Source organism: Oncorhynchus nerka, linkage group LG13, assembly GCF_034236695.1.
Source record: "Oncorhynchus nerka isolate Pitt River linkage group LG13, Oner_Uvic_2.0, whole genome shotgun sequence".
NCBI classification, from domain to species: domain Eukaryota; kingdom Metazoa; phylum Chordata; class Actinopteri; order Salmoniformes; family Salmonidae; genus Oncorhynchus; species Oncorhynchus nerka.
The window spans coordinates 98,652,989-98,673,131 of record NC_088408.1 but is presented as its reverse complement, the minus strand read 5'-3'; the positions used below and the strand labels follow the sequence as shown (position 1 = coordinate 98,673,131).

General features: G+C 43.8%; 1 protein-coding gene across 1 annotated transcript in view; it reads left to right on the top strand.

Annotated features, from left to right (window-relative positions):
* Positions 1–20,143, top strand: part of wdfy3 (WD repeat and FYVE domain containing 3) — a 252,100-nt gene that overhangs the window by 169,962 nt on the left and 61,995 nt on the right. Inside the window, 9 exon segments of the mRNA XM_065026907.1 lie at positions 6,066–6,200; positions 7,050–7,121; positions 7,373–7,480; positions 8,163–8,396; positions 9,821–9,920; positions 13,866–14,026; positions 18,111–18,340; positions 19,748–19,857; positions 20,087–20,143. The exon segment at positions 20,087–20,143 is cut by the window's right edge and continues 126 nt beyond it. Of these exon segments, the coding sequence (XP_064882979.1) occupies positions 6,066–6,200; positions 7,050–7,121; positions 7,373–7,480; positions 8,163–8,396; positions 9,821–9,920; positions 13,866–14,026; positions 18,111–18,340; positions 19,748–19,857; positions 20,087–20,143 (1,207 nt within the window).

Below are 20,143 nucleotides of genomic sequence, written 5' to 3'. Positions count from 1 at the left end.
CCATGACAGTTTACAAGTTTAGTCACCTCAACCTGCTCAATTTTCACATTATTTATTAAAATATTTAGTTGAGGCTTAGGGTTTAGTGAATGATTTGTCCCAAATAACATGCTTTTAGTTTTTGAAATATTTAGGACTAACTTATTCCTTGCCACCCATTCTGAAACTAACTGCGGATATTTAAGTGTTGCAGTCATTTCAGTCGCTGTAGTGGCTGACGTGTATAGTGTTGAGTCATCCACCTACATAGACACACTGGCTTTACTCAAAGCCAGTGGCATGTCATTAGTAAGGGTTTAAAAAAAGCAAGGGGCCTAGACAGCTACCCTGGGGAATTCCTGATTCTACCTGGATTATGTTGGAGAGGCTTCCATTAAAGAACACCCTCTGTGTTCTGCTAGACAGGTAACTCTTTATCCACAATATAGCAGAGGGTGTAAAGCCAGAACACATACGTTTTTCCAGCAACAGACTATGGTCGATAATGTCAAAAGCCACATTGAAGTCTAGAAAAACATCCCCCACAATATTTTTATCATCCGCTTCTCTCAGCCAGTCATCAGTCATTTGTGTAAGTGCTGTGCTTGTTGAATGTCCAATTTGTTTACTTTGAAAATAGCATTTTATCTTGTCAAATAAATGCAGACCCTAATGTATGGATTTCACAAGATCCAGAGCATCCCATGTCGTGTGTAGCTTATGCCTGCCCATACCATAACCCCACCGCCACCATGGTGCACATTGTTCACAACATTGATATCAGCAAACCGCTGTGGTAACACTGATGATGATTCTGGAGGGACTGTGGGTCAAAGGTCAAAGGCTTTACTAGGCCACACTCTACCTCGTTGTCATCCAATTTAAACCAATCAACCAACACAACACTACAGAATAAGAAGACCAATTATGACAACTTGAAACGTCTCTCCACAAGCTATCCTTGATCGGCAGATTATCAGAAAATTTAATTAATTTATCATGTAGACGCCGGGCAGAAACTCTCATTCACATAGCATGTTCCTTTTTTAAATGTTCATACGGCTCATCCAAGCCAATCTATTATTAGCTCAATAAATTATCTATTAGCCGACACAAAAAAAAAAAACGTTTCAAATATAACTTCCATTAAATCAATGGATGGTACCATACAGTGACCCGTTATTAATCAATTCAAAACTCTGGGATTTCTATGGTCATTTGTCTAGATCTGAGATCTCTGCCGACCTGCAACACTTGAGGCCCCCCTATCACTCTGATGGAACTAAAATAATCCATACAAACCATGATCAGCGGTGTTTATTGGAACCTCCAGAGTTCTTTCTATCCTTATGGACACATTTTTTACAACTGATTCTGGACATGATTCAATAGAGACGTGAACACTGATATCATTTCCTTAATATTGAAAAAAAAGGATAAGGAGCAGAATGTGGGAATTATCCCCCCCCCCTCCCATTATCGATTTTGAACGCTGATATCAAATTCGTATGCGAAGATTCTCCCCTCGTCTTCTTCAACGTTCTTGTTACTTATTAGTCACACAAGACACAGACTGGTTTTTATCAAAACCAGACTTGGAATGCAGTCTGCTCCATATTACCGATGGGTCCATGAATACTGACTCACCGTCGGCCATATTGCCATCGGACGTAGAAAAAGCCATTGATCACTTATAGAGCGGCAATATTTATGTTCTACGCTGTCATTGGGGAACAATTCATATCCCTGGTTTAAGAGCTTTATGCCATTCCTTATGCCATGGGTACAACCTGGCAAAATATGCTCATGCCAATTTACCATATAATGTCTAATGCTTGTTGTTCTCCCTGGAACCTCCTGCGCAGGCTGTCTGCCAATCACAACATCGTGAGCTTGCCTAGGTGATATTAAATAAATAAATGAGCCCATTTTTACTGTACTTGGCACAGACCACCACATATCTCTGTATGCAGACTGATGTACTGCTCTACTTTGGGCACCTGAGTCGTTACCTTCTCAGTCTTTTTGTTTAGAACGACAGCTGTGTATCTGGATATAAAATCAACACAGGACAAAATCTGCTCTATTGTCCCTGAACGAGAGCCACCCCCTCAACATCCCTAGAGTACACCATTTCTGCTGCCTGGGAATATAAATCTATCCCTTTTGCAATCCATAGTCAAAAAACTAGTTCAAACCCATTTTAAGAAGCATAGACTGTGATGTGGAAAGATGGGGAGCAAGTACCTCAACTTTTTTGCAGTCTCAATAATTAAAATGAATATGTTGCCAAGAATCAACTTTTATATATATATTATATTATATTATATTTTATATATATTTTATAGTTCAATGATGCCTCTTTCACCACCAGGCCACGTTCTTTACTTGCTAAATAGGAAACGCCCTTGTATTACATTTTCTACACTTCAAATCTATTTTGGAATTTTCCTCTTGGTTAAATACTGAAACAGCTGTGTCCTGATGGAAAAACGAGTTCCCCTCACAGACTCCAAGACATAATCTTTGGTGCCCCCTGGAGGAAAAACGAGTTCCCTCTCACAGACTCCAAGACATAATCTTTGGTGCCCCCTGGAGGAAAAACGAGTTCCCCCTCACTGACTCCAAGACAAAATTGGTATCACACTCGAACACTGCAAACTCTAATTCGGCCCTATCACCTCACAATTTATCTCAGTCTGATGCCTGGTTGGTAAACAAACCAATCTCACCATCCTCACCTTCCTTTAGTTCACAACCACGCTGTCCACCTAGGTGTCCACCTTATTATCAACTAGTATGGGTTACTAATATGACTAGGATTATGCTTTTGGCTGCTGGACAATAAGATAATATTGATTTGAAAACCAATGGTGTATTAAGTGTGTAAATTAATTCCTTCAACATTTCTATGGTCGTATTTTGTCTAGGGTTGGCTAGGGTTGGCTAGGCTAGGGTTGGCTAGGCTAGGGTTGGCTAGACTAGGGTTGGCTAGACTAGGGTTGGCTAGACTAGGGTTGGCTAGGCTAGGGTTGGCTAGACTAGGGTTGGCTAGACTAGGGTTGGCTAAGCTATGGTTGGTTAGGCTAGGGTTGGTTAGGCTAGGGTTGGTTAGGCTAGGGTTGGCTAGGCTAGGGTTGGCTAAGCTAGGGTTGGCTAAGCTATGGTTGGTTAGGCTAGGGTTGGCTAAGCTATGGTTGGCTAGGCTAGGGTTGGCTAAGCTATGGTTGGTTAGGCTAGGGTTGGCTAGGCTATGGTTGGTTAGGCTAGGGTTGGCTAGGCTATAGTTGGTTAGGCTAGGGTTGGCTAGGCTATGGTTGGTTAGGCTAGGGTTGGTTAGGGTTGGCTAGGCTATGGTTGGTTAGGCTAGGGTTGGCTAAGCTATGGTTGGTTAGGCTAGGGTTGGCTAGGCTAGGGTTGGCTTAGGTTGGCTAGACTAGGGTTGGCTAGACTAGGGTTGGCTAGACTAGGGTTGGCTAGGCTAGGGTTGGCTAGACTAGGGTTGGCTAAGCTATGGTTGGTTAGGCTAGGGTTGGCTAGGCTAGGGTTGGCTAAGCTAGGGTTGGCTAAGCTATGGTTGGTTAGGCTAGGGTTGGCTAAGCTATGGTTGGCTAAGCTATGGTTGGCTAGGCTAGGGTTGGCTAAGCTATGGTTGGTTAGGCTAGGGTTGGCTAGGCTATGGTTGGTTAGGCTAGGGTTGGCTAGGCTATAGTTGGTTAGGCTAGGGTTGGCTAGGCTATGGTTGGTTAGGCTAGGGTTGGTTAGGGTTGGCTAGGCTATGGTTGGTTAGGCTAGGGTTGGCTAAGCTATGGTTGGTTAGGCTAGGGTTGGCTAGGCTATGGTTGGTTAGGCTGGGGTTGACTAGGCTATGGTTGGCTAAGCTAGGGTTGGCTAGACTAGGGTTGGTTAGGCTAGGGTTGGCTAGGCTAGGGTTGGCTAAGCTAGGGTTGGCTAGGCTAGGGTTGGTTAGGCTACGGTTGGTTAGGCTATGGTTGGTTAGGCTAGGGTTGGTTAGGCTAGGGTTGGTTAGGCTAGGGTTGGCTAGGCTATGGTTGGTTAGGCTATGGTTCGCTAGGGTTGGTTAGGCTAGGGTTGGCTAGGCTAGGGTTGGCTAGGCTAGGGTTGGTTGGGCTAGGGTTGGTTAGGCTAGGGTTGGCTAGGCTAGGGTTGGCTAGGCTAGGGTTGGTTAGGCTATGGTTGGTTAGGCTATGGTTGGCTAGGCTAGGGTTGGCTAGGTTAGGCTAGGGTTGGCTAGGGTTGGCTAAGCTAGGGTTGGCTAGACTAGGGTTGGTTAGGCTAGGGTTGGCTAGGGTTGGTTAGGCTATGGTTGGCAAGGCTATGGTTGGCTAGGCTATGGTTGGCTAGGCTATGGTTGGCTAGGGTTGGTTAGGCTAGGGTTGGCTAGGCTAGGGTTGGCTAGGTTAGGCTAGGGTTGGCTAGGCTATGTTTGGCTAAGCTAGGGTTGGCTAGACTAGGGTTGGCTAGGCTAGGGTTGGTTAGGCTATGGTTGGCTAGGCTAGGGTTGGCTAGGTTAGGCTAGGGTTGGCTAGGCTATGTTTGGCTAAGCTAGGGTTGGCTAGACTAGGGTTGGCTAGGCTAGGGTTGGTTAGGCTATGGTTGGCTAGGCTATGGTTGGCTAGGCTATGGTTGGTTAGGCTATGGTTGGTTAGGCTATGGTTGGCTAGGCTATGGTTGGTTAGGCTATGGTTGGTTAGGCTATGGTTGGCTAGACTAGGGTTGGTTAGGCTATGGTTGGTTAGGCTAGGGTTGGCTAAGCTATGGTTGGCTAGGGTTGGCTAGGCTAGGGTTGGTTAGGCTGGGGTTGGCTAGGCTATGGTTGGCTAAGCTAGGGTTGGCTAGACTAGGGTTGGTTAGGCTAGGGTTGGCTAAGCTATGGTTGGTTAGGCTAGGGTTGGCTAGGCTAGGGTTGGTTAGGCTATGGTTGGTTAGGCTATGGTTGGCTAGGCTATGGTTGGCTAGGCTATGGTTGGTTAGGCTATGGTTGGCTAGGCTATGGTTGGTTAGGCTATGGTTGGCTAGGCTAGGGTTGGTTAGGCTAGGGTTGGCTAGGCTATGGTTGGTTAGGCTATGGTTGGCTAGGCTATGGTTGGCTAGGCTAGGCTATGGTTGGTTATGCTAGGGTTGGTTAGGCTAGGGTTGGCTAGGTTAGGCTAGGGTTGGCTAGGCTATGGTTGGTTAGGCTATGGTTGGTTAGGCTATGGTTGGCTAGGCTATGGTTGGTTAGGCTAGGGTTGGTTAGGCTAGGGTTGGTTAGGCTAAGGGTTGGTTAGGCTAGGGTTGGCTAGGCTAGGGTTGGCTAAGCTATGGTTGGTTAGGCTAGGGTTGGCTAGGCTATGGTTGGTTAGGCTAGGGTTGGCTAGGCTATGGTTGGTTAGGCTAGGGTTGGCTAGGCTATGGTTGGTTAGGCTAGGGTTGGCTAGGCTAGGGTTGGCTAGGCTATGGTTGGTTAGGCTAGGGTTGGCTAGGCTAGGGTTGGCTAAGCTATGGTTGGTTAGGCTAGGGTTGGTTAGGCTAGGGTTGGTTAGGCTAGGGTTGGCTAGGCTATGGTTGGCTAGGCTAGGGTTGGCTAGGTTAGGCTAGGGTTGGCTAGGTTAGGCTAGGGTTGGCTAAGCTATGGTTGGTTAGGCTACTTTGAAACAAGTTAAGAAATGCTTCATAAAAATGTATAAAACATCCAGGTTTTAATCAGTTATGTTTATAGTTAAATAGTTTCAAAATGCTCAACACCTCTTCTCAGATTCAAGGTGGGTAGAGTGAACAACAGGCACTGTCCGGTCATGTGATCATTTGGACATGAGGCTTTAGCCAATCACATACACTTTGACATTTAGGATTTTTTTTTATTGATGTACATGAAAAATAGATTAGAATATTATTCAAATGTGGCCTTTCTGATCCAATTCTGATTGGAGTAATTGTTTGATATTTTGATATGTGTGATTAAAAAAATAAAAAATAAATGTAAACTTTAATTTATATCCTTCTTGTCTCGGACAAGAGGACAGCGTTAATGTGTAACCCTGCTGAGTGTTACCCCAGCCTCTGTGTTCTGTGTTTTGTGTTAGTTTGACCTGGACTCTATCTGGACCTTTATCTTTGGGGTCCCTGCTTCCAGCGCCACCATAGTGGGATCCATCCACAGTGTCTGCACCGAGGCTGGCTTCCTGTTACTGGGGATGCTGAGGAGCATGCTCAACCTGGTGAGAGGAGGAAGAGGAGAGGAAGAGCGAGGGAAGGATAGAGGAGATGAGGAGTGGAGGGAGGAGAGGAGGAGAGAGAAAGGAGGACAACCGAATCCTTTTTCCATGTAGACGAGCTACTAGATTCACTTCTACAACCAGATGACGTTCTGTCTATGGGGATAGAGAAAGATACGGGATAGTTATGTCTATGGGGACATAGAAAGATACGGGATAGTTCTGTCTATGGGGATAGAGAAAGATATGGGATAGTTCTGTCTATGGATAGAGAAAGATATGGGAAAGTTCTGTCTATGGACAGAGAAAGATACGGGATAGTTCTGTCTATGGGGATAGAGAAAGATACGGGATAGTTCTGTCTATGGGGATAGAGAAAGATACGGGATAGTTCTGTCTATGGATAGAGAAAGATATGGGATAGTTCTGTCTATGGATAGAGAAAGATACGGGATAGTTCTGTCTATGGACAGAGAAAGATACGGGATAGTTCTGTCTATGGACAGAGAAAGATATGGGATAGTTCTGTCTATGGACAGAGAAAGATACGGGATAGTTCTGTCTATGGACAGAGAAAGATATGGGATAGTTCTGTCTATGGACAGAGAAAGATATGGGATAGTTCTGTCTATGGACAGAGAAAGATATGGGATAGTTCTGTCTATGGACAGAGAAAGATATGGGATAGATCACCCTAAATAACATGCTGGTTTCCTTATCCTGTTAGCAGTCTTAAGGAGAGGCAGCAATCCATCCATGGTTGAGTTTACCTAGCTTGCTGTCACCAAATGTCACCAAATGTCGATCTTCTTCTACCATCAAATGACATTGTGCTTTTCTTCGTCCTCTTAGCCGTGGCAGTCTGAGGAAGAGGGGTCGTGGCTGAGGGAGTACCCGGTGACTCTGATGCAGTTCTTCAGGTACCTGTATCACATATATAATAATAAAATATGTAAAATAATCGATATCATAAATAATAGTCATAATGTATATTTGATATATATATATATATATATATATATATATATATATATATATATATATATATATATACATACAGACAGTTCAAGTCAAAAGTTTGGACACACCTACTCATTCAAGGGTTTTTCTTTATTTTTTACTATATTCTACATATATCTATATATCACTAATGAGTAATTTATTATTACAGGTACCTGTATCACAACGTCCCAGACCTGGCCCCAATGTGGCACAGCCCAGAGTTCCTGTGTGTCCTGGCTGCCTCAGTCTTCCCCTTCAACATCAGGCCCTACTCTGAGATGGTGAGAGGCTCAACTGTATCCAAATGTAGAATGTTTTTTTTCCCCTGTGTGTGTGTTTTCTACAGTAGCTATGTGTGTGTTCTCTGAGCTCCATCTAATCCTCTCCTCTCTCCCTCTCTCTCTCCTCCCCTCTCTCTCTCCTCCCCTCTCTCTCATCTCCTCTCTCCCCCCTCCCTCCCTCCCTCCCTCCCTCCCTCCCTCCCTCCCTCCCTCCCTCTCCTCCCTCCCTCCCTCCCTCCCTCCTCCCTCCCTCCCTCCCTCCCTCCCTCCCTCCCTCTCCTCTCCTCTCCTCCCTCCCTCCCTCCCTCTCCTCCCCTCCCTCCCTCCCTCCCTCCCTCCCTCCCTCCCTCCCTCCCTCTCCTCTCCTCCCTCCCTCCCTCCCTCCCTCCCTCTCCTCCCCTCTCTCCCCTCCTCCCTCTCCCTCCCTCCCTCCCTCTCTCTCCTCACCTCCCCTCCCTCCCTCCCTCTCCTCACCTCCCTCCCTCCCTCTTCTCTCCTCCCTCCCTCTCCTCTCCTCCTTCTCTCCCCTCCCTCTCCTCCCCTCTCTCCCTCTCCCTCCCCCTCCCTCCCTCTCCTCCCTCTCTCCCTCTCCTCCCTCTCCTCCCCTCTCTCCCTCTCCTCCCCTCTCCCCCTCTCTCCCTCCCTCCCTCTCCTCTCCTCTCTCCTCTCTCTCTTCTCTCAGGTGAGTGACCTGGATGACGAAGCAGGGTCACCAACGGAAGAATTCAAGGCCTTCACCGCCGACACGGGCATGAACCGTAGCCAATCGGAATACTGCAACGTGGGTTCGAAGACCTACCTGACCAATCATCCGGCCAAGAAGTATGTGTTTGACTTCATGAAGGTGCTGATCATGGACAACCTGTGTCTGACTCCGGCCAACAAACAGACGTCCACCATAGACCTACTGTTAGAGGTGAGACAAATCAATCAGATGTATTTATGAAGCCCTTTTTTTACATCAGCTGATATCTCAAAGTGCTGTACAGAAACCCAGCCTAAAACCCCAAACAGCAAGCAATGCAGGTGTAGAAGCACAGTGGCTAGCCCTTCGTACATCAGCTGATATCTCAAAGTGCTGTACAGAAACCCAGCCTAAACCCCCAAACAGCAAGCAATGCAGGTGTAGAAGCACGGTGGCTAGGCCTTCGTACATCAGCTGATATCTCAAAGTGCTGTACAGAAACCCAGCCTAAAACCCCAAACAGCAAGCAATGCAGGTGTAGAAGCACGGTGGCTAGGAAAAACTCCCTAGAAAGGCCAAAACCTAGGAAGAAACCTAGAGAGGAACCAGGCTATGTGGGGTGGCCAGTCCTCTTCTGGCTGTGCCGGGTGGAGATTATAACAGAACATGACCAAGATGTTCAAATGTTCATAAATGACCTGCATGGTCGAATAATAAAAAGGCAGAACAGTTGAAACTGGAGCAGCAGCACGGCCAGGTGGACTGGGGACAGCAAGGAGTCATCATGTCAGGTAGTCCTGAGGCATGGTCCTAGGGCTCAGGTCCTCCGAGAGAGAGAAAGAAAGAGAGAATTAGAGAGAGCACACTTAAATTCACACAGGACACCGGATAAGACAGGAGAAGTACTCCAGATATAACAAACTGACCCTAGCCCCCGACACATAAACTACTGCCGCATAAATACTGGAGGCTGAGACAGGAGGGGTCAGGAGACACTGTGGCCCCATCCGAGGACACCCCCGGACAGGGCCAAACAGGAAGGATATAACCCCACTCACTTTGCCAAAGCACAGCCCCCACACCACTAGAGGGATATCTTCAACCACCAACTTATATCCTCATAACATAGTTACAACTATCATGTTGATATCATGGATGGTCAGTCCTGTATAGTCTCATAACATGGTTATAACTCTAATGTTGATATCATGGATGGTCAGTCCTGTATAGTCTCATAACATGGTTACAACTATCATGTTGATATCATGGATGGTCAGTCCTGTATAGTCTCATAACATGGTTACAACTATAATGTTGATATCATGGATGGTCAGTCCTGTATAGTCTCATAACATGGTTACAACTATAATGTTGATATCATGGATGGTCAGTCCTGTATAGTCTCATAACATGGTTACAACTATCATGTTGATATCATGGATGGTCAGTCCTGTATAGTCTCATAACATGGTTACAACTATCATGTTGATATCATGGATGGTCAGTCCTCACATCCATAGTTCTGTCTATTAATCTGAGAATGGTTACATTTCTCCAGGCCAATACCTCAGCTTTTTAACCAAAACAGGCGAGGAGGGCGTGTTGTTATTGTTTCAACGGTTGATTGGCGCTTTAACGTAGAGTTGTCTCCCCAGGCGTCCCCAGAGCGCTCCACCAGGACTCAGCAGAAAGAGTTCCAGTCCCACATCCTGGACTCTGTCATGGAACACCTGCTGGCTGCTGATGTCCTCCTGGGTACTTACACACACACACACACACCACACACACCACACACACCACACATACACACACACACACACACACACACACACACACACACACACACACACACACACACACACACACACACACACACACACACACACACACACCACACCACACCACACCACACCACCACACACCACACCACACCACACCCACACCACACACACACAACACACCACACACTGCTCTACGAATCAGAGAACCCTACAGAACACAATACTCAGCAAATCACAGAAGAACCCTACTAAACACAATAATCAGCCAATCAGAGAAGAACCCTACTAAACACAACAATCAGCCAATCACAGAAGAACCCTACTAAACACAATAATCAGCCAATCACAGAAGAATCCTACTAAACACAATAATCAGCCAATCACAGAAGAACCCTACTAAACACAATAATCAGCCAATCACAGAAGAACCCTACTAAACACAATAATCAGCCAATCACAGAAGAATCCTACTAAACACAATGAGCCACTCACAGAAGAATCCTACTAAACACTAATCAGCCAATCAGAAAATAACCCTACAGAACACAATAATCAGCCAATCAGAGAAGAATCCTACTAAACACTAATCAGCCAATCAGAAAATAACCCTACAGAACACAATAATCAGCCAATCAGAGAAGAATCCTACTAAACACTAATCAGCCAATCAGAAAATAACCCTACAGAACACAATAATCAGCCAATCAGAGAAGAATCCTACTAAACACTAATCAGCCAATCAGAAAATAACCCTACAGAACACAATAATCGGCCAATCAGAAAATAACCCTACAATAATCGGCCAATCAGAGAAGAACCCTACAATAATCAGCAAAGGGAAAAAGGCTGAGATCTCCAGAGCCGCCTCCTACTCCAACAGGCTGACGAAGACATCCTCAAAGCTTGAATACCCATCTAACCACCTGTAGTCTTCAGTCTATAATATACTATTCTAACTACCTCTGGTCTTCAGTCTATAATATACTATTCTAACTACCTCTGGTCTTCAATCTATAATATACTATTCTAACTACCTCTGGTCACCAGTCTATAATATACTATTCTAACTACCTCTGGTCACCAGTCTATAATATACTATTCTAACTACCTCTGGTCTCCAGTCTATAATATACTATTCTAACTACCTCTGGTCACCAGTCTATAATATACTATTCTAACTACCTCTGGTCACCAGTCTATAATATACTATTCTAACCACCTGTAGTCACCAGTCTATAATATACTATTCTAACTACCTGTAGTCTACAGTCTATAATATGAACAGTAAGATCCTTGTCCCAGTCTCAACCAACCAGCAGGTGGCGGTAATCAACCATCCTGTTTACACTCCCCCATATAACCAGCAGAAGAAGAAGAAGACGCACACACACACACACACACACACACACACACACACCCCCCTACTGGTTGCTGACGTCCTCATAAATACACACACACACCCCTACTGGTTGCTGACGTCCTTCTAGATATACACACACACACACACACATACACACACACACACCACACACACACACACACACACCACACACACCACACACACACACACACACACACACACACACACACACACACCACACACACCACACCACACCACACACACCACACACACCACACCACACACACAAACACACCACACACTGCTCTACGAATCAGAGAACCCTACAGAACACAATAATCAGCAAATCACAGAAGAACCCTACAGAACACAATAATCAGCAAATCACAGAAGAACCCTACAGAACACAATAATCAGCCAATCAGAGAAGAATCCTACTAAACACTAATCAGCCAATCAGAAAATAACCCTACAGAACACAATAATCAGCCAATCAGAGAAGAACCCTATAGAACACAATCAGCCAATCAGAGAAGAACCCTACGAAACACAATAATCGGCCAATCAGAAAATAACCCTACAATAATCGGCCAATCAGAGAAGAACCCTACAATAATCAGCAAAGGGAAAAAGGCTGAGATCTCCAGAGCCGCCTCCTACTCCAACAGGCTGACGAAGACATTCTCAAAGCTTGAATACCCATCTAACCACCTGTAGTCTTCAGTCTATAATATACTATTCTAACTACCTGTAGTCTCCAGTCTATAATATACTATTCTAACTACCTCTGGTCACCAGTCTATAATATACTATTCTAACTACCTCTGGTCACCAGTCTATAATATACTATTCTAACTACCTCTGGTCTTCAGTCTATAATATACTATTCTAACTACCTCTGGTCACCAGTCTATAATATACTATTCTAACTACCTCTGGTCACCAGTCTATAATATACCCATCTAACCACCTCTGGTCTTCAGTCTATAATATACCCATCTAACCACCTCTGGTCTTCAGTCTATAATATACCCATCTAACCACCTGTAGTCTCCAGTCTATAATATACCCATCTAACCACCTCTGGTCTCCAGTCTATAATATACCCATCTAACCACCTCTGGTCTTCAGTCTATAATATACCCATCTAACTACCTCTGGTCTCCCGTCTATAATATACTATTCTAACTACCTCTGGTCTTCAGTCTATAATATACTATTCTAACCACCTGTAGTCACCAGTCTATAATATACCCATCTAACCACCTCTGGTCTTCAGTCTATAATATACCCATCTAACCACCTCTGGTCTTCAGTCTATAATATACCCATCTAACTACCTGTAGTCTCCAGTCTATAATATACCCATCTAACCACCTGTAGTCTCCAGTCTATAATATACTATTCTAACTACCTCTGGTCACCAGTCTATAATATACTATTCTAACTACCTGTAGTCTCCAGTCTATAATATACTATTCTAACTACCTCTGGTCTCCAGTCTATAATATACCCATCTAACTACCTCTGGTCACCAGTCTATAATATACTATTCTAACCACCTGTAGTCACCAGTCTATAATATACCCATCTAACCACCTCTGGTCTCCAGTCTATAATATACCCATCTAACCACCTCTGGTCTTCAGTCTATAATATACCCATCTAACTACCTCTGGTCTCCAGTCTATAATATACTATTCTAACTACCTCTGGTCTTCAGTCTATAATATACTATTCTAACTACCTCTGGTCTCCAGTCTATAATATACTATTCTAACTACCTCTGGTCTTCAGTCTATAATATACTATTCTAACTACCTGTAGTCTCCAGTCTATAATATTCTATTCTAACTACCTCTGGTCACCAGTCTATAATATACCCATCTAACCACCTGTAGTCACCAGTCTATAATATACTATTCTAACTACCTGTAGTCACCAGTCTATAATATACTATTCTAACTACCTGTAGTCACCAGTCTATAATATACTATTCTAACTACCTGTAGTCTACAGTCTATAATATACTATTCTAACTACCTGTAGTCTACAGTCTATAATATACTATTCTAACTACCTGTAGTCTACAGTCTATAATATGAACAGTAAGATCCTTGTCCCAGTCTCAACCAACCAGCAGGTGGCGGTAATCAACCATCCTGTTTACACTCCCCCATATAACCAGCAGAAGAAGAAGAAGACGCACACACACACACACACACACACACACACACACACACACACACCCCTACTGGTTGCTGACGTCCTCATAAATACACACACACACCCCTACTGGTTGCTGACGTCCTTCTAGATATACACACACACACATCCTCCTAGGTACTGACCTACTTTTAGAGAAAACATCAAGTGATCATTCACGAGAGGAAGCAGGTAGTTGTGTTAGAGAGGCAGAGCAGCAGCCAGACGATTGATGGTTAAAACACGACTGGGGAACCGAGGGGCTGCTGCTCTGACCCTGTGCCTCTCGTACAGACATTTCCATTCTAACCAAATGTCGTCGCCCCCCCCCCCCCCCCCTACTTCTCCTACCAGGTGAGGATGCATCCTTGCCCATCACCATTGGAGGGAGCTACCAGGTGCTGGTGAACAACGTGTTCTACTTCACACAGCGCGTGGTGGACAAGCTGTGGCAGGGCATGTTCAACAAGGAGTCCAAGATGGTGGTGGAGTTTATAGTGCAGCTTATAGGACAGGTGAGGACGACCTAGACCAGGGTTTCTTCAATATCTGATTCATTCCAGGTCTGGCAACATGCTGAAACGGGGACTGGGCAGGATTAATTGTCCTGATGGAGCACGCACATACAGCGCCTTCAGAATCTATTCACACCCCTTGACTGTTTCCGCGTCATTGTTGTGTTACTGCCTGAATTTAAAAGAGATTCAATTGATATTTTCTGTTACTGTCCTACACACATTACACCTGAATACCAAGTGTTATGTTTGGAACAAATCCAGTACAACACATGAATGAGTACCACTCTCCATATGTTCAATCATAGTGGTGGCTGCATCATGTTATGGGTATGCTTGTAATCAATTTTTTTCAGGATAAAAAAAATTATACGAGCTTAAGCGCAGGCAGAGTCCTAGAGGAAAACCTGGTTCAGTCTCTTTCCACAAGACACTGGAAAATGAATTGACCTTTCAGTAAGACAATAAGGCTAAATCTACACTGGAGTTGCTTACCAAGAACACAGTGAATGTTCCTGAGTGTGCTTGTTAAAGAGTTAAAGTATTGACTTAAATCTGATTTAAAAATATATAGCAAGACTTGAAAATGGTTGTCTAGCAATGATCAGATGATGATCAAATGACAGAGCTTGAATATTTTTTTAAAAGAATAATGGGTAAATGTTGCACAATCTTTAGAAACTTAGCCAGAGATAACACTGCTGTAATCACTGCCAAAGGGGATTCTATCATGTATTGACTTAGAGAATTGAATACTTATCTAAACATGAGTTACATTCGTTACATTACATATGTTACATTACATTAGTTACATTACATATGTTACATTACATTAGTTACATTACATTAGTTATATTACATTAGTTACATTACATTAGTTACATTACATTAGTTGTATTATATTACTTATATTACATTAGTTATATTATATTAGTTACATTGCATTAGTTACATTACATTAGTTATATAACATTAGTTACATTACATTAGTGATATTATATTAGTTATATTATATTAGTTATATTACATCGGGTATAGTATGTTGGTTGTATTAGTTATATTACATTAGTTATATTATAGTAGGTATATTTCATTAGTTATATTATATTAGTTATATTAGTTGTATTATATTAGTTATTTTAGTTATATTATATTAGTTATATTATGAGTCATGAGTTATATTGGATTAGTTACATTACATTAGTTGTATAACATTAGTTACATTACATTAGTGATATTATATTAGTTATATTATATTAGTTATATTACATCGGGTATAGTATGTTGGTTGTATTAGTTATATTAGTTGTATTGTATTAGTTATTTTAGTTATATTATATTAGTTATATTATGAGTCATGAGTTATATTGGATTAGTTACATTACTTTAGTTATATTATATTAGTTATATTACATTCGTTATTTTAGTTATAATTCATTAGCTATATTAGTTATTTTAGTTGTATTACATTCATTATATCATATTAGTTATATTATGAGTACGAGGTATATTATATTAGTCATATTACATTAGTTATATCACATCGGTTATATTATATTAGTTATATTATATTAGTTATATTACATTAGTTATATTACACTAGTTATATTACATTAGTTATACTATATTAGTTATATTATATTAGTTATATTATATTAGTTATATTACATTAGTTATACTATATTAGTTAAATTACATTAGTTATACTATATTAGTTATATTACATTAGTTATACTATATTAGTTATATTACATTAGTTATACTATATTAGTTATACTACATTAGTTGTATTATATTAGTTATATTATGAGTCATGAGTTATGTTATATTGGTTATATTACATTAGTTATATTAGTCGTATTACATTAGTTACTAAATTAGTTAAATTACATTGGTTATATTATTCTACTAGTTATATTTCATTAGTTATATTATATTAGTTGTATTATATTGGTTGTTTTAGTTATATTATATTAGTTATATTATTAGTCATGAGTTATATTATATTAGTTATATTATATTAGTTACACTGTATTAGTTATATTACACGAGCTATATTACATTAGTTATATTTTGTGAATACATTATGAAGACACTGTGTATAGAAATACAACATATGCAGTTCCTGTTTGTGGGTGTCCCAGGACTGGAAAAAGTCCGATTACAGCCGTACAGTACTCAGAAACAGTCTGATTTACAGCAGTACAGTACTCAGAAACAGTCTGATTTACAGCCGTACAGTACTCAGAAACAGTCTGATTTACAGCCGTACAGTACTCAGAAACAGTCTGATTTACAGCATTACAGTACTCAGAAACAGTCTGATTTACAGCAGTACAGTACTCAGAAACAGTCTGATTTACAGCAGTACAGTAATCAGAAACAGTCTGATTTACAGCAGTACAGTACTCAGAAACAGTCTGATTTACAGCAGTACAGTAATCAGAAACAGTCTGATTTACAGCAGTACAGTACTCAGAAACAGTCTGATTTACAGCCGTACAGTACTCAGAAACAGTCTGATTTACAGCCGTACAGTACTCAGAAACAGTCTGATTTACAGCAGTACAGTACTCAGAAACAGTCTGATTTACAGCCGTACAGTACTCAGAAACAGTCTGATTTACAGCCGTACAGTACTCAGAAACAGTCTGATTTACAGCAGTACAGTACTCAGAAACAGTCTGATTTACAGCCGTACAGTATCAGAAACAGTCTGATTTACAGCAGTACAGTACTCAGAAACAGTCTGATTTACAGCCGTACAGTACTCAGAAACAGTCTGATTTACAGCCGTACAGTACTCAGAAACAGTCTGATTTACAGCATTACAGTACTCAGAAACAGTCTGATTTACAGCAGTACAGTACTCAGAAACAGTCTGATTTACAGCAGTACAGTAATCAGAAACAGTCTGATTTACAGCAGTACAGTACTCAGAAACAGTCTGATTTACAGCAGTACAGTAATCAGAAACAGTCTGATTTACAGCAGTACGGTACTCAGAAACAGTCTGATTTACAGCCGTACAGTACTCAGAAACAGTCTGATTTACAGCCGTACAGTACTCAGAAACAGTCTGATTTACAGCAGTACAGTACTCAGAAACAGTCTGATTTACAGCCGTACAGTACTCAGAAACAGTCTGATTTACAGCAGTACGGTACTCAGAAACAGTCTGATTTACAGCCGTACAGTACTCAGAAACAGTCTGATTTACAGCCGTACAGTACTCAGAAACAGTCTGATTTACAGCCGTACAGTACTCAGAAACAGTCTGATTTACAGCATTACAGTACTCAGAAACAGTCTGATTTACAGCAGTACAGTACTCAGAAACAGTCTGATTTACAGCAGTACAGTAATCAGAAACAGTCTGATTTACAGCAGTACAGTACTCAGAAACAGTCTGATTTACAGCAGTACAGTACTCAGAAACAGTCTGATTTACAGCAGTACAGTACTCAGAAACAGTCTGATTTACAGCAGTACAGTAATCAGAAACAGTCTGATTTACAGCCGTACAGTACTCAGAAACAGTCTGATTTACAGCCGTACAGTACTCAGAAACAGTCTGATTTACAGCCGTACAGTACTCAGAAACAGTCTGATTTACAGCCGTACAGTACTCAGAAACAGTCCGATTTACAGCCGTACAGTACTCGGTTTGACTCAACTAACCATGAATGAGTTAATTGAATCAACAAGCCAACCTTCACGTCTCTCCCAGACTTACTCAACTGAACCAATAGCGCTTTAGGTGAAACACAGCCGTGTGATTTATAAGTAGAAGTAGGCCAGCAGTGTGCATGTCTGGAGTGGTACTGCTTTGAAACAAGAGGATTTAGTCCGATTTCAAACACGAACTTAATCAGTCCTCGGAATCCATTGGCTGTTATAAAACAGGACTATTGTTTACACTCTCCACCAAACCCTACGGTAGGATGTCTTAACCCCAATCAACTCTCTGGAGAAGAAAGGCCCTTTCTACAACCACCTCTCTCTCGGGCATCGCAGACCATAGATCATAAAACGAGTCTTTCTTTTAAAAAAATGTTCCACCTCTCTTTTCTCCCGTTTCCAGTCCAAGAGGAGGTCGCAGAGTCTGTCTCTGGACTCTCTCTACCACTGTCTGAACCGTACGGTCCTGTACCAGCTGTCTCGACCTCACAAGACCGTACCTCAGCAGGTAGCTCTGCTGGACTCTCTACGGGTGTTGACCGTCAACCGTAACCTGGTACTGGGACCGGGCAACCACGACCAGGAGTTTGTAGCCTGTCTGGCTCACTGCTTCATCAACCTGCACGTTGGGAGGTAGGTCTGGGACTGGAGATGGGGTCTGGGACTCGCGGTAGGTCTGGAGGTGGGGTCTGGGACTGGAGGTGGGGTCTGGGACTGGAGGTGGGGTCTGGGACTGGAGGTGGGGTCTGGGACTCGCGGTAGGTCTGGAGGTGGGGTCTGGGACTGGAGGTGGGGTCTGGGACTGGAGGTGGGGTCTGGGACTGGAGGTGGGGTCTGGGACTGGAGGTGGGGTCTGGGACTGGAGGTGGGGTCTGGGACTGGAGGTGGGGTCTGGGACTGGAGGTGGGTCTGGGACTGGAGGTGGGTCTGGGACTGGAGGTGGGTCTGGGACTGGAGGTGGGTCTGGGCATGGAAGTTGGTCTGGGACTGGAGGTGGGGTCTGGGACTGGAGGTGGGGTCTGGGACTGGTCTGGGACTGGAGGTGGGGTCTGGGACTGGTCTGGGACTGGAGGTGGGGTCTGGGACTGGTCTGGGACTGGAGGTGGGGTCTGGGGTGGGAGGTGGGTCTGGAGGTGGGTCTGGGACTGGAGGTGGGTCTGGGACTGGAGGTGGGTCTGGGACTGGAGGTGGGTCTGGGACTGGAGGTGGGTCTGGGACTGGAGGTTGGTCTGGGACTGGAGGTTGGTCTGGGACTGGAGGTTGGTCTGGAGGTGGGTCTGGGACTGGAAGTTGGTCTGGGACTGGAGGTAGGTCTGGGACTGGAAGTAGATCTGGGACTGGAGGTAGGTCTGGGCCTGGAGGTTGGTCTGGGCCTGGAGGTTGGTCTGGGCCTGGAGGTTGGTCTGGGCCTGGAGGTTGGTCTGGGCCTGGAGGTTGGTCTGGGCCTGGAGGTTGGTCTGGGACTGGAGGTTGGTCTGGGACTGGAGGTGGGTCTGGAGGTGGGTCTGGGTCTGGAGGTGGGTCTGGAGGTGGGTCTGGGTCTGGAGGTGGGTCTGGGTCTGGAGGTGGTTCTGGGACTGGAGGTGGGTTTGTGTGTCTGTCTGTTTTAGCTAGCTAGCTAGCTTACTTAGTTATCGTCTTGCTTCTTCATGCATTCTTGAATTCATTGCATTGCTCGAGACATTTATAGCAGCTGTGTGTCTTGATCAGTGAGTTTGAGGCCTTATGAAGTGTTGAGCTGGCTAATCGAATGACAACAGGCTGCAAAAATTGCACTGAGTTAGCTTAGTCCTATCTATGGGTGAGTGGTATATGCTGGCTGACTCTCTCTCTCCTCTCCTGTCCTGCTCTCTTTCACTCTCCTATTCTTTCTCTGTCTCCCTGTCTCTCTCTTTCCCTCTCTCTTTCTCTCTCGCTCCTTCTCTCTCCTTCTGTCTGTCTCCCTCCTCCTCTCCTCTCCCTACTTCTCTCTCTCCCTGTCTCTCCCTTTCTCTCTCTCTCTCTCTCTCTCTCTCTCTTTCTCTGTCTGTCTATGTGCAGTAATGTGGAGGGTTTTGGTTTGGAGGCAGAGGCTCGTATGACCACCTGGCACGTCATGATGCCCGCTGAGAATGGACCTGATAACAGACACAGCCAGGAAGTTAGCGAAGGTAACATAACGTCTGACTGTCTGTCTGCCTGCCTTTCTCTCTGTCTGTCTCTCTTTCAAAGTGTGTTTCTATGTGTGTGTGTCCCTAACTCCTGTCCTGTCCCCCAGGTCGCCAGCTGCTGCTGAAGACAGTAAACCGTGTGTCCCTAACTCCTGTCCTGTCCCCCAGGTCGCCAGCTGCTGCTGAAGACAGTAAACCATGTGTCCCTAACTCCTGTCCTGTCCCCCAGGTCGCCAGCTGCTGCTGAAGGCAGTAAACCGTGTGTGGACAGAGCTGATGCACAGCA